This window comes from Phasianus colchicus, chromosome 7 (genome assembly GCF_987193195.1).
Source record: "Phasianus colchicus chromosome 7, bPhaCol1.hap1.1, whole genome shotgun sequence".
In the NCBI taxonomy this organism is placed as follows: domain Eukaryota; kingdom Metazoa; phylum Chordata; class Aves; order Galliformes; family Phasianidae; genus Phasianus; species Phasianus colchicus.
The window spans coordinates 491,582-506,618 of NC_143442.1; the positions used below are offsets into that span (position 1 = coordinate 491,582).

The 15,037-nt window shown below is 39.6% G+C and overlaps 1 protein-coding gene across 9 annotated transcripts in view; it reads right to left on the reverse strand.

The window, feature by feature from the left end:
* The window catches only part of PKP4 (plakophilin 4), a 63,867-nt gene that overhangs the window by 19,990 nt on the left and 28,840 nt on the right, over positions 1-15,037 (reverse strand). For 4 of the 9 annotated variants that reach the window (XR_016468070.1, XM_090143426.1, XM_090143427.1 and 1 more), the window contains 5 exons: positions 8,592-8,626; positions 4,098-4,229; positions 3,752-3,942; positions 2,442-3,000; positions 362-553 (listed from right to left, as the gene is read on the reverse strand). Coding sequence is in view for 8 of the 9 variants with exons in the window: in XM_090143426.1 (XP_089999552.1) it covers positions 362-553; positions 2,442-3,000; positions 3,752-3,942; positions 4,098-4,229; positions 8,592-8,626 (1,109 nt within the window). In the remaining variant the exon portion in view is untranslated. Of the gene's footprint in view, positions 1-361; positions 554-2,441; positions 3,001-3,751; positions 3,943-4,097; positions 4,230-8,591; positions 8,627-12,856; positions 12,995-14,463; positions 14,553-15,037 lie in introns of all 9 variants that reach the window. The other 5 variants (XM_090143430.1, XM_090143429.1, XM_090143428.1 and 2 more) reach the window with 5 other exon arrangements.

Genomic DNA, 15,037 nt, shown 5'->3' on the forward strand with positions numbered 1-15,037 from the left:
TGAATGATGCACAGAGAAAGAAAGAGCAAGCAACAAAATGTTTATGTCATGAAATACTCTGCTTGAATGTACCTGAGTGCATGTCATCAATGAATGTATTCTGATCCTAACCTGACACTCATATACAGCCCAAATACACAGCATATTTCCTGCAAACATCATAAAAACTTTAAATTCCTGCTGGTCATTTAAGTACCTCTAACCTATTTTCTACCCGCACTGATTTATGGCATATAGTTTCTCCTTTGAAATCAATGCTACCTATCTCCCATATGCCATAGGCCCCAGAAAAGCTTCACTATGTAAATCAAGCACAGCTCTGGTAAGGCTGATGGAAGAGCTCTGTAAGCCCTTTACCTACCTGACCCTGTTCGATACAGTGCTGACTGGGATCCCTGGTGGAGCTCAATTGTTCCATGATTTGGACTACGGTACACGGGACTGTAGTAAGTTCTGCCTTCATAGATAGGGGTGATGTGCAAGTCAGGAGATACAGCCGATCGTAATTCCTGTCCTAGTTGACTGTGTTGACTAGCATATGAACTCCTCAGGCCTGAAACCAAGAAGAGGTAAATATGTACATAGCCCACACTGATTAAAAATAAAGCAGTGATGCTTGTACATTTCTTACTTTAGCCAAGAAAAAATTGCATTATAGCTACACAAGTTAGATAACTCTAACACAACATTTCTGCCTTAGACTTCTTTCCATTGTTAAATGATGCATACCAGAACATTCACTGACAAATCAGCATTCCCTCAATAAAATACTGACAACTTTAAGTTTTCCAACTCAATTTTTTTTACTGTAGCATTTACAGTTGGAGTCTGAGTGAAAGCGAGGTCAGCACACAGTTCACAAACTGAGCAAGGTGAATCTGTTTAGGCACGACAGGTCAGGCTGATGGTTAAACTTGGTGATCTTGAAGGTCTATCCCAAACTAGATGATTCTGTGTTTCTATATCCTATGCCATGGGAACTGTTGGAGATGCTCGTTTTTCACCTTCCTTTTTGCTGGCTGCCTTGAGTTCTGTTTATTTTACCTCTGCTGTGTTTAAAGTAATTCCCTCAGCAGTGGGTTTATTACTGCTATCACTGCACCACTGCCAGAGCCAACCTCTCATCTAGCTTATGTGGCAGGGAAGAGCTTTGGGCAGTACTAACAGCACAGCTGCATCAGTACCAACCTTTCCCCTGGGCCCAATACAGACTTCAGTATTAAATTGTTCCCCTAAAGAAACATGAGGACTACTTTATATGAGGAAAGGTAAAGTTTTTCTCACTGATGGATTAAGCACAAGACAGTAATAACTCTGCAAGTTTCCCGGACATTTTATAGCAAAAATGGCTACAAAATGAGTTGCTAAACATAACTACAGCAGTTGCTAATTATTTCCCTGACACTACAAATGCACTGAATTTAAAATCTGTTTCTGAATCACCGATTTACCCCAGTAAGTCTTTTCATCTCTTTTAAGAGGATATATATTAATATATTAATTCACCTGTTTAGAGAAGATAATCTGAAGCACTGATACTTGCGAAGTACCTTAATGGTACTTTAAGAGTACAGATTTACTATTATGTCAAACTACGTGGTCCACTAGACTGTGTCCACTTTAACTACTTAATTGCCTTTCATGTCCATTTCAGATTTTTTCCATAGAAAATTGGTAGGTCATTAAGCCTTGCAAATGGAGGTCAGAGAGAAGACACCTTATTCTGTTTGCTGGGAAATAGGATTATTTTGGGATTGTCTGAAGTATAATAGTTTAAAAGAAAACAGATGTTGCAGTCACTGCTCAGAAGAGCATCCAGTCCTAACTGCAAGATCACACCTGTTTGTGCTCCTTTAGATGAAGGTCAGACAAAAACAGCAAACACAAAGAACTTAAAGCACATAGTAACTGCATCTTAATAGGACCTGCCTCTCTATTAATCAGTCTATGTTTCAAGACTTTGTTTTAAGACAATATTACCCTATATTTAAGTTGAAATACTTTGAGAGAACAGAATTACTAGGAAAAAAAAGAGAGACTAAAATTCAATGACACTCTTACCTATTTTAAGAAAGACCTACACGTGAAACTAGTCCCAGCATAACATCTTCTATTGTGTGCATATCCTGCACATACATGTAAATGTACTTCACCTTCCAAAATACTACAATGCTTCTGTTTGGAAGACTTAAAATTTCACATAGCCACATAAATCTTACAGCATGCAACTTAATGCAGTGCACTGCTAGCTTGATTGCTAAATTGGAGAGAAAGATGGTATTTGCTTTGAACTTCTTGTACTGATACACAGTGTTTGACATCAGCATTTACAAAATGCACCACAGTTGTATCCTACTGCTACTAATTTAATTTGTTTGTTTAATTTAAGTTTTAGGCTTGTAACAAGATTTAATCTGTGTCTTTACCTTTTTTTTACTAACCTGTAAGGCTATCTGGACGTGGAGGAACCATTCTCTCATATATATCATACTGCTGTCCGTAATGTTCAATATCATGGACTGTTCTCTGTAGTGTTGTTCCCAAATGCTGTGGAACTGCAGTCATACCAGAACGCTTTGGGGAAGATGATCCCAGCTGCGTTTGGGGTGGAGAAGCAACTCTGGTTTGTACATCAGCGAGGGCAAGTGGAGAGCCAACTCTAGCTGATGCTTGGTACTGAGAAGTCCCACCATTGGGATTTGCTGTCTGTCTGGATGTGATCGAGCCAATCCGCCGCACAGTCACTGGGGAAGCAGGTCTCTGTGCAGCATACGGGGATGCCGCCCGCTGTACTGGCAGAGTAGTGGATGAATATGCATGAGAAGCGAGGGATCTTTGCTCAGCAACTGAGGGAGAACCATACCCACTACCCAGAGATGTTCGCAGAGACCCCCTGGAAGGGGAAACACCTGTGCTGACCACGTAAGAGGGAGACTGTGCTCTGGACGGGACTGAACTGACGCGTCTCATGGCTCGGTTGGTAGCAACGTTTGCTGAAGGCTGTTCAAAAACAAAATCAAAACATTTATCAGTATTATCATCTAAGCCACACAGTAGATAATTTTCTCCTGTAAGACAGAAGCCAACAAGAAATATAAGCAATTTATAAATATATTTTGCTGCTGAAGAATAACTGTTACTCTAAACATCATCCCTTCAAGATTCCCTACAAAACAATCTTTTCTAGCCAGAATTTCATATCTGAAACAGCAGTTTCAGAAGCTCTCCATTCCTCGTTCTTACTTGGCTTTCTATGTTAACATGCTTTCTTACTACTTTAATAATTAACTTTGGAAATTGAGGAACAGCATTGCAAAGAATTCTAGAATAAGCTAATAAAGCTTTTCCAGTTAAAAACATTCTGACTAATGAAAAAGAAAGGGAAGAAGGCTAGAAAAGGAAGGCGGCACAGGAACACCAACACCATCTTTCTTTAAGCACCATGTTCACATGTGGGCAAAACCTTGAGATTTTCCCAAACATCACAAACGAAAGAATTTTGAGAGATGCTTTCTTGGAATTATGTATTAGCAGCATACTCTGCACTCAGGAGACCTCAAGTTTTGCTCAACTTCAGCTGTAAGCCATTTCCACTTTCTAAACAGTGCAGGTGTTAGTTAAAATAAACGAATTTAACATAATGTTAATTACATCCCACAGAAAGCATAAGTCCAGCTATACATGTAGTGTCTTTAGAAGTGTGCTAAAGGCAATGTACAGATAGATAGAAAGTGGACTATTTTGAGCGTACCTGGACTAGAGTCTGCCCTTCAGCTCGTGAGCTTCTCACCAAGTGGTTAGTAGCAGTTCCAATAACGGAATGCTGCTGTCTGTTTTCTGGTTTGTTCAAGTTTTGGCTGTTATGAAAGCTGCTTACTTCCTGGTAACCACTATCAGAATAAGAATTCATTTGTGTTGAACTTCTGGAGTTACCTACAGACCCTGGAGATATGAAGCCAGCATAAGAATACAAGAACTGCGTAACAGTAAGAAAATAAAGTATTTCAGAACTTTACTACATTCATAACTGTATTGTATTTTAATGCGGTTAATACAGAAACAAATGTATTGTAATACTGAAAATGCAAACAACAGACCCTCACTTTCATGGAGAGATGTCTGTTCCGGTGAGTAGAGGTTCCCTTGTATTGGTTCTGTCCTAATGTGATAGGCATTGGTATGAACTCCCTCTGACACAAGGGGTTTGTTTGCACTGGTGGCTGCTGGATCTGAAAGAATAAATGAAGAAGAGGAATGTAGAACTTCACATGCAAACTCAATAATAATTCTCAAACGCTACTAATGAACTTCCAACATAAAGGCAGCCTATTGGTAGGCAGCAGTTACTGTCTACCACACTAAAGGAAAGAAATTACCATACGCATGCCTGCGAATCTTATTTCCTGTAGTTTTCAGGTAGTTCTACAGTTCCCAATTTTTAAATGCACTTTCCAACATATATTAATAAAAAAGTGTGATTGGTTACCTACTAAATGTACTTTGCAGAGTAGAAACTTTATGGAACTGTACTGTAGAACATAGAATAGTAGTTACTGGTCTTAAACACCTACCTGAATAAGTAAAAGGTTGAGTTGAACTCCATTCCTACTTGTGTATCATCGACAAGCTGTTGCAAATTTTATGAATGCTTTATTTAATATGTTACTATCTAAGTGCTTATTTTTTAATGACTCTTAAGGTAACATCAGTTCTTAGAATATTAGCAGAACTTCGTAGCAAAGGGAAGGCTCATCGTATGTAAGAGAAAGCAAAGAAAACATCACAACAGTGTTACGAAGAAAGGAGAAATTTGAACAGTCTGAAATACAAGGACAAGGACGAGGGCACCAAACTGAAAACTGAATCAAAATTATTTTGACAAAAATACTCAGCTGTCATTCAACTGCCATGTCACACTTACACTGATAAGAACAAGTGTCAGAGATGCAGTAGGGAATGTGAATTGCTTTAAAGTTATCACCAGAGATGTACATTTGTGCTGAAGAAATTTGTGAACACAACTGGATGGGAAACCCAAAATCACATGCTGGGAAGCAATGGTTTAACAACAACTGCTGTGAATGCTTCATGTAAAGCTGTGAGTTGTTGGCGATGCCTGCGGAGCACTCCTTGAAACCAGACCTCCCAGCAGGGTAACAACCAGCACAGACTGACAGCAGATCTGTGCTGGAAATGACTGAGGAAGAAAAAATGGAAGAGGGCAAAAAAACTCCATGCAGGGGCTAAAGAAATGTCTCAAATTGAGAAATAATGGTTCTGATATAAAATCTGTCAGTAGTCATGGGAAAAAAAAATCACAAAAAACAACAGATGGGCTGTTAAAAATTCTTTATTGCAGCTGTTATTGCAGTACACTGTGAAAGAGAATTTCAAGAGGTAGGGATGCTCCTGGCTCTAACAAGCCAAAGCAGAAATACTCTTACCTGATTTTTGCCAATAGCTGCACACCATGTGCTGTTTGTGCAGTAATGAGATTTCCATACTAAAAATGTTACTGATTATTATCATGAGGAATGCTTGAACACTGTTCAAACACCAGATTTAAGACATAAAGACAACACACCTTACAAATGACATGCAGCCAGCCCACTTACTGGGGAGCAGAATGTTCCTAGGCCAAGCCCTCTACTATATTTGATGCTAAATCAATTCACTGTAATGGGAGTATAATAGACCAAATCCAATTAAGATTTAAGAAGTGTTAGTACACTTGCATTAATTTCATCACAAGTATCTCTGGATATGATACAGAAAACCAATGGTGAAGTAACTCAGTGCTGGCAGACAGAAGTGGGCATTACACATGCTCTTTAAACTAAAAGGCTGCAGGGACGGGGCAGTTAAATTACTTTACAATTATCTTTAACTTGAACATTTTAATTTTCGACCTTTTTTTATTTAAGTAATGCAAGGCCCTGTTGTGCTGCCTCCTGCCTGTCACATTATTATCAAATCTATTCCAAGCTGACAAATAACTGATCTGGGGAGAAACACATCCGAAGAATAAAGTTCAATTGTGCAGCGCTGCACAGCTGTTCCTAAAACAGAGATCCAAACTGAAACCTCACTTCTATCACACATTTGCCACCAAGCAAATGCTTTCACAAGGCTAAATAATGAAGATTGTTTAGGCTCCCTAACAAATGCAAGAAAGCACAATAAAAGGTCTTGTCTTTCTCTCTCTCTCTGCTACTATCAATCATGAGGAGAATGCCCCAAATAAAATAATAGCCTTTTTATAAATGGCTGCTGATCTAATATTCTTTTTATAAGCATCTGCAAAACAACGTCATGCTATATTTCTGTTACAATTTCTGTATATTTCTACTGATGCATTCAGGTAAGTTTGCACCACACACACAAACTGCCGTCTGCAAGTCAGATAAGGTGACTGCAGGCAGCCCCATCCTTCACCTCTGATGCCAGTATTTTTCAGACCACAGTCAGTAAGACATCACTGAGTGATATTTCTGTAAGATAAACTCAAAAGTGAACTCGTAAGTACGTAAAACCTACCATCATGCTACACTCACCACGTATACATGAACAGTAAATAAAATTCCCTTCATCAGTTAAAGGTCCAAGCAAAAAATATATTTTTTTCAAACATGCCCACTTCTGAGCCATTACTGCAGAACAGCCTTACATTACATTCACCCAGATGTACGTAACATACATCTCGTTTGGCATTACACATGCACCATTTAAGCAGAAGCACAAGCTCTTAAGTTAAAGCTTGTGTATTTGTTAGCTTTACAGTTGAACACAAACCCTGTTCTAAAACAAGAAGTGCATTCCTTGTCTTCTCGGACTTCCCCTCTCTTAAGTTCTGCCATTTTGCCAAATGCAAGGTGACCTCAGAGCAGGGGATTTCTAAGGAAAAGAAGCAGCAATTGGGAGGAGAGAGCTAGGGGATAAGATAAAAATAAGAGCGGAGAGATGAAAAAGACAAATTAATGGAAAGATGAGGAGAAAAAGGAACAGCTGAGTAAGTTATAGGAGCAACTGAGGAGGAAATAAGGAATGGAATGTGAATGGGTAAGTCTGTAAAACAGAGGCTGAGATGTGTCAGAATATACCCTTACCAGTGGTGAACTGCCACTGGAACTTAGAGAGCCAAGGGAAATAACAGAACATAAAGCCATGCAAATAATGTTCAGAATGAAAGTTAAAAACCAACCAAACAAACAACACAACAAAGTAATTCAATTACTTGGAAAAAAAAATCAAACAAAAAAACCCAGCTAATGTGATTTCTGTTTCAAAATAGTGTTAGAAGAATATCCCCAAAGCACCACCCTGATTAGCAAAATTTGAATGCCATGGCAAGTAGGCTGTGACCACATTAGATTGAAAGTAATAAAGCTAATATACCTCATGTCAGCAGAGGTGATACCATGATGGCAACTGAAACTGTGCAAATAGAATTATACACAAGGTTTAAGAACTTAGTATCTATAAACAAAATAAACAATAAAAAGGGAAAGATGGTTCAAGAGATGGATTTACTAAGAATATGGATAATTATCGATACATTTGAGTGAGCAAGCAGATAGTTATGGTGCATTATTTTTTATGGTGTGTTAAGATGCAAAGTATTGGATAGTTCTTAAAACTGCATGCATCTTTATATAGGGCTCTGTACAGTATTAATATATTTTTAGTTAGTAACAAGCTATCTACAATTCCATTTGCATTTTGATTATATTCAACCAGTTTTGCTGTACATGACATCCTTTCAAGAATTTACGACTGAATGAGGAAAACAGCATCCAATGCAAAAAGCAGTTTGCAGGGAGCCAAGATCCTATTCTGGTCCTGCTCTATGGTGTTGACAGTGCTGATTTCTGTAGATACATTCATCACTCTAAAGAAACTACCAGCAGGTCAGAGGTTGACTCTTCAACCATTAAATACTGCCCTGATCCATGAGGATCAGATCGGATGGTTCTAACAGTTCCTTCAGGTTATACACTTGGATGTCACTTGAAAGCTACAGTCCTATCCACTTCCATGCAATATACTTAATAGTAGACTCAGAAGAACCATAAGAGTAATTTTTCATATTTTGGAAAGAGAGTTTGAGATATCCTGAGATACAGAAACAGAAAAAGTATTCTCAGGAAAACCACTGCTCATTGGAGGATGTAGATTAAGTAGGAATAGCCATACGAAGGAAAAACAGACCTCAGGCTTAAAGCACATACATTGTCCTCATGGTCCTTATGGGCTATGGGGAAGATTGAAAATTATTTTTGAATTAATTGTGAAGGACACCAAACGTGTAAAGTTTCTGTTAGTATCACACAACACAAAAATCATAAAGGCACAAAGAGATGCAAGAAAAGCAGCTGCAACTACCCTTACTTAAGCTAAATAAGCTTTTATAATAACAAAGGAACAGAAAAGCCCATGTGTGAAAGAGTATATTAATGTTGCTTTAGAAAATATATCTGGAAAAGACACACAGCATAACTGCTAATGTTCAGTGCACATCAAAACAAGCAATAAATGCCAAGGAAATAAAGGGTTTGTGGCATAAGGCAAAACGTACGCATAGAAGATAATACCTGGTGATCTCCAAGGAAATGACTTCTCAGTAGAGCTGCGGAAAGAAAAAAAGTTATCACTAAAAGAACCACATTTCTTGTCAGGATTTCTTTCTTTCTTTCTAAACCCAAGTGCACCAAATTGTACAAAAGCCAGCAGACAAAGTTTCAGTAGCCAGCACAACTAAAACTGCAACTAAACCTCTGGGTATTGGCTTTCATTTTGTATTAATCAGGGGGAATTCCTTATAACTCACTGACAAATGACCAAAGAGTTTGGCCTTTGCACATCAGCGCAGGTAAGGGTGTGATGTATGCCTTATTAAGGCCCGATGGTGCAACCAATCCTATACAGCAGAAGTTCAGAATCATGTGCTGGATTAGCAGTAGAACAAGTTCCAAAAAGAGCATTCACTGCCGATGGCAGAGCCTAGCACGGAAGCTCGGGAATCACAACTCCAGCGCAGTTTGCATCGACGTGCAATGCACTCTGAATAAATGAGCAGAAATGGAACCTGCACATTTAGCTGTTGTTTCCCTTCCCAGCATCCTAGAGAGAACTTGATCCTTCACATATGGTAAAAAGCAAAGCCATCTGACACTCCACAACATGCCTACCTCCAATTACAAACAGGTAACACATTTTTACACGGTTTAGATGGAACCTGCCTTGGGAAACAACTGCTTCCAAGATCTAGCAGGTGTTTATCATCTGTGTAAATCTCTACTTGCGTTTTACAAATAATTATTTTACAGAGAACTATCTTAATCATTTTGATTCTTCTACAAAAGCACTCTCTCACATGCTGGAATAGTATCAATGCACGACAATCTTTACAGACAAATGCTGAATTCATCCATTGGATACTTTTTTTGTTTTAAATAAAAAGCACTGCTCCCTCACTCTAAATATTGGTCATCAAGCTTTGGACACCATTTTGCAATGATTTTAAGGTTGCATTTTCCAAACAAAAAGCTGTTTAGAAGAAAATATGAGCACCTCCATCAGACTTCATGATGTCTATGTATCAGCAGACAACTGGGCTGTTGGATAAGACGCATCTATTTCTGCATTATTTATTGTACTTTTCTACCAAAGCTACCAACAATAAGCAATACTTGAGCACAGCAACTTGAACAATACTGGATATGTACTTTGCACTATAAAAACAAAGAACATTCTCTGGAGACAATGCTGTTGTGAATGGAAGTGCTAAACTTGCACATAGGAGCTCCAGAACTCAGGTCTAGTGTCAGAATCACTAAACACAAAGATGAACAAATCCAAACTCTGTGCCAATCGGGATAAGCAACAGATTCATACAAATATCATCCTATGGGCATAACTTACACAACCAACAACTACCTTCCCCAAAGTTCAGCTCCGTGCCGATGTGAGCTGTGCTATCCCACCTCTATGGGAACTGCTTTATTTGCAGGGCTGTAAGCCTACTGCCTGGCCAGAGCTGCCAGTCAACACTTTGTGTCTGTTCACACAGAATGCTTTAGCTGTCCTTCATCTGCCATGTTAAATACTTGCATCAGGAGCACACTCGTAAGTAGTATGAAAGCTTAAAGCTGTGCATAACTAAATTCCTGGTAGAGGCAGATGAAAAGAAAAAAGTATATGTTGAAATCTACATACCGTAATAAACGTCACTAGTAACGAGTAATCATCAAAATGAGTATAATGAGATTTTGTACTTTTGATTCTTTTGTTGATAGCACAAGTTCTCAGTAACATTTTAACTAAGAATACACTCTCAAAATGCTCCAGCTCCAGCTTTTCTATAGGCACCCTCTTGCCTTCACCAACACGCCAGCACTGCACCCGCTCTGCTGTACCACAGCCACCTCACGTCCCATGTGCAACCCAGCAGCTCTGCCATCAGCATGGCAAGAGCAAGTGGCACTGCGAGTTGCTGGGAGGGTTTTCAGCTGATAAAAGCAAGCCTCTCGTGCTCTGGGTAGGAATTTAGAAGGCCTTGTCTGGAGCACTGCACCCAAACTTGGCCACCAAGTGAAAGGCGCTGCTATTCCAGGTTGAATCCTGAAGCTGAGTGCTGACCACGCCAGCCCAGCCCCGCACACAGCACTGCCTGCTGGAGCCACAGAGCACGGCCAGGACACGGCCTCAGCCAGCCTCACCTCATTTAGCTAAATGTGTGCAGGTGGCTGCTCACAGGACAACAGCCCAGCTTCGCAGCCCAGTCAGGACTGCAGAACACAGTAGGTGTTTACATATGCAGCTCGAGTCAATATTAATTCAATGCTCTTCAATTTATCAGCAGAGCAGCTCATCGGTAAACCACATTTTTATGTATGTGAAAATTAGAAATCAATTGTATAAAAAGCAAAATTCCTCCATTTCATGGGCATTCAAAGCTCTGACGGACCTCCAAAAATGCTTATGGCCTGGGTAAGCAGAAAACAAACATACCACACCAGAGCTGTAACAAGAAAATTACCCTGCTATCTGTTTTTCTGGGTAAGCAGAACAGCAAAGCAAAGTTTCAAGAGAAGAAAAAGAAAACAAAACAGAATTTTAAAAAGCCTAAGAACAATGCAGTTCCTGAATTGCTCCAGTTATCAGAAGGAAAAAAATGTAATTAAAAAAACCAAGAAACCACATCCATTCAATTAGAAGATAAAGGAAACAGAACACCACAGAAGAGCCGAGTGAATCCTCAGAACCACCTGAGAAGGGATGGAACAGCTTCCCAGCCACGAGCTGCCCCTCAGCTGGGACTGACAGACGCGGTGCTTGAATGGCACTGACTGCTGGCAGGGCTCCTGCCCAATGGTAAAACACCCCCAGCCTGCTGTAAGCAGCTGTTTTTCCAGTGCTACTTTTAAAGGAGCTGCAGACCATACTGAACATGCTGGATATTTGAGTTTCAGCTAGTTACCCGAACCCAATGAGGAACACACTACTGAAGGGTCTCCGATAGGAGCAGGCCAAGACAGCTTTTGGGAAAGACCAGCCTGCCTCTTTCACCTGCCCAGGCTGCTCAGCTGCGGTCAGAGCAGGCAGCGAGCAGCAAGTCTATCAGTTTGCTCCCATGTTTCAAAGCCTCTGACAAAGCCTATGGCACAGTTATGTGTCTAGTCATGAGAAATAAAAAAATCCGTGAGATTAGAAAAAGTTACTTAATATTTTAATGACAAAAATTATCTGTAGAAGTGTCCCAGAATTTCTTCTAGCGGCAGTGCTTAAGAACCTCTACGTAGAGTACTGAGATCTGGAGATGATATTACTTTGTTCAACACCTGGGAATAATTCAAGTGGATAACCGAATTTTATAGGCAAAGAAGGGAATCTTTTGACCATCTCATACACAACAGAGGTTTTATGTCCACCTTAACCACTAACAAAATGCCTACAAGCATGATTATTGTATTTGCGTGCCCAGAACAACCTAAAAACCTAAAATCCTATGTGTAGCAACAAAGAAACTGCAGAAGTAGAAGGGAAGGGCAGTGGAAATTTCTGGTATGTCAGTTCAATCAAAAAAGTAAATTGGAAGTAAGTTTCAAAGAAAACACGAAAAATCATGAAAAATTGTTGATGCTGTTACAGAAGCAAATAGTTCCATTCTTGTTATTCTTTCTACTTGAAAAGAAAAAATGGGTTCATTTCCTGAGACAGCTCCGAAGTAAGGGCATTTCAGAGGGTGATCAGTTGGTACCGACAGAGCAGGAAACGGTGACACAGAAAACGATCAGTGTTCAATTAGAGAGTGCAAAACTCTACAGAATCACTTTGGAATATTTTCTACTATTGCAGAGAGCTCACACTGTGCTTTAATTGGTATTGGAAAAAAGGGATTTTATGTACAGAAAGCAGAGAAAATAAACCATCCTGATAGCTGTAAATACATAGCTTCACAGAAGTCAGAAGACATCAGGTAAGCACACTGTTACTCACACTTGATTGATTTAGTTTACTTAGTACTTGAAGTTCTGACCATTAAGCATACTGCCCAAAGGACTTGGATTCTTTAAATGACCAAGACTATTGTGCCTTTTATGGCACTTTTTTTTTTTTTTTTTTGAAGTATTCAAGGCAAGCTGCTATAATGAGTCTAATACTTTACAATTAAATTAACAACTATGAGCCTTTTGGTTCCTCAAACCACACAGTTTTCAAGAGCTACACATGATAACTCATGAAAAGAGGGACAGGAATTGACCCTGAGAGTCACACAGCAAAGTCCCACCTGAGAGGTCAGGCAATGCATTTTACAGAGTCTGACTTCTGCCCCTTGACACACACTGATATCTACCTGCATCAGCACGTACTCCAGCACACCTGGCAGCCCAGGACTGAGTCCGACTGAATCAGTAACGCTACAGACGGAAAGTTAGCTGCAATGCTGTATTATATGGGAGGCTGAACATCCCAGTGGCTTCTTCAGAGAAACCTGTGCATGTTATAACACGACACAAAAAAAAAATAAGATAAAACTGAAACTTTGTATTGTTTTTCCCACTCTGTCATCTCCAATTTTGTAGCATATAACGCATTAAAAATGTTTAATACTTACACGCAACTCTAATCCCCACGTATTCCTTCAGTCTCTTATGATGTTGCAAAACATACAGGATGGCATGAAATATCTTATAAAGGTTGAGCAAAATACCGATTTATAAATATAATTGTGGGATTAAATCATTTAAACAGGCAAGTAATCCACAAGTACACAAAAATAAAAACATTTTTAAATTCAGGGCTGCAGATGATCTAATTCTTGCTTCTCTACCCATCACATTGCAGTTCCTTAGTATGTGCAGATCTGTTGCTGCTGTCAGCATTCACACCCCTCTTAAGAGAGTGAGGCAGTCAGCTATGCCTGTGTGAGGCTGACACCTAGAATGTAGTTATCTGGCAGGTAGGCAACAGTCTAACAAACTTACACTGCAAACTACCATTTGTTTGCTTCCCTTTGTTCACGTGTAATAAAGCAACAAACATATTTCTTAAGGACTAACAGAATGAACCATGCTTTTGCAACACCAGTCCTTCTGGGTGAGCTCACAGGGTTACAGTCTCATCACTGGTGCCAACCTGCAGGGTGGATGTAGGCATGGACGTGCAGACGGTGCCTACTTCTGCATGGAGTGTGCTCTGTCCTGTGGTGCTGTACTTCCCCATTACCACAGCTGTTACAACAACTTCCACTGAGCCAGTACTCCTGCAACAGGCTGATGAGCTGGCTCAGAGGGATGGCTTGACTGAAGCGTAGAACAGCTTAAAGCCCAAGCTGCAACAACCAAATGGGCTTAGAAGTACCCACGACTGGGAGACAGCATCTGTCTTGCAAGCTGCACTATCTCCACGCCAACATAGTGTTGCAGGAATCCAGTTTAGAAGCAAGAACATCAGAGACACTGCCACACAACTGAGGTGAACACAGCCTCCAGTTGGATGTCTGACATGAAACGCTCCCAGCTGCTTTAACCGCATTAAAGAAGATTAAAGCACTATCTCTGAAACAAAGTGTTACTGATTTCCTCAGGGGAAGAAAAACTGAACAAATGGCAAAAACAAGGCAGCATATACATCTTTTATTTATTTATTTTTAGATAAGAGCATACTGGAAAATTCTCAGCTAGATGGAATATTATTTTGCTGTGTAAGTGCTCAACTCCAGTGTGGGTCTTCGAGCAGGCTGTCAGCCATTCCCACTTGATCTTTCAACTAAGCATTCAGCTTCCAAGCTCTCTTATGCCTCAGGTGCCCTCTTCATATTTACTTGTCACTTTGTCAGCCTTAGCAAGATATTTACATCACTAAGTTTGAGGAAACACACCGATATTTTTTTAAGATATAAATGTTGCCATTATATTTGCACCTGCTTTGAAACTCCTCCGAACTACTGTTTTATCTTACTTGTTTTGAACAGCAACTCTACCAGAAGCAGCTGGTCATGAAGAAATTTGGAAGAATCTGATTCAAATACAGAATTTTTCTTTCTGGGGCTAGATTCAGATGAAATAAGACAATTTTAAAAAGGTAGAACAGCAGTCAGAATACAAGGGTGCTTGCAAAAATACATGTATACGAACATACAGATATGCTTTTTTATATGAATATAATTCATCTTTATTTTAGAACGTCTATGTTTTCTACAGTTATTAATAACATTTTACGGACCTGAAAACAAGTGCTTGCAGAGCTCATCTAGACACTCAAGCGTGCTCATACAAAAGTATTTAATAAACCAACTTATGCACTAATATTTTCTCCCCCTAAACTCCCATCAACTTTTTCATATAAGTAGACATAGCTTAGCTGTAAAGAAAGGAACTAAGAACTAATGATTGTATACCGAATCGTAACAAGCATCATGATAAATGACAGAGGTATAGATCATAGAATTGCTTGAGTCAGAAGGGACCCTAAAGGACAAGTAGCCCAACTCCCTTGCACTGAACAGGGATGCCCACAGGTAGATCAGGAGCTC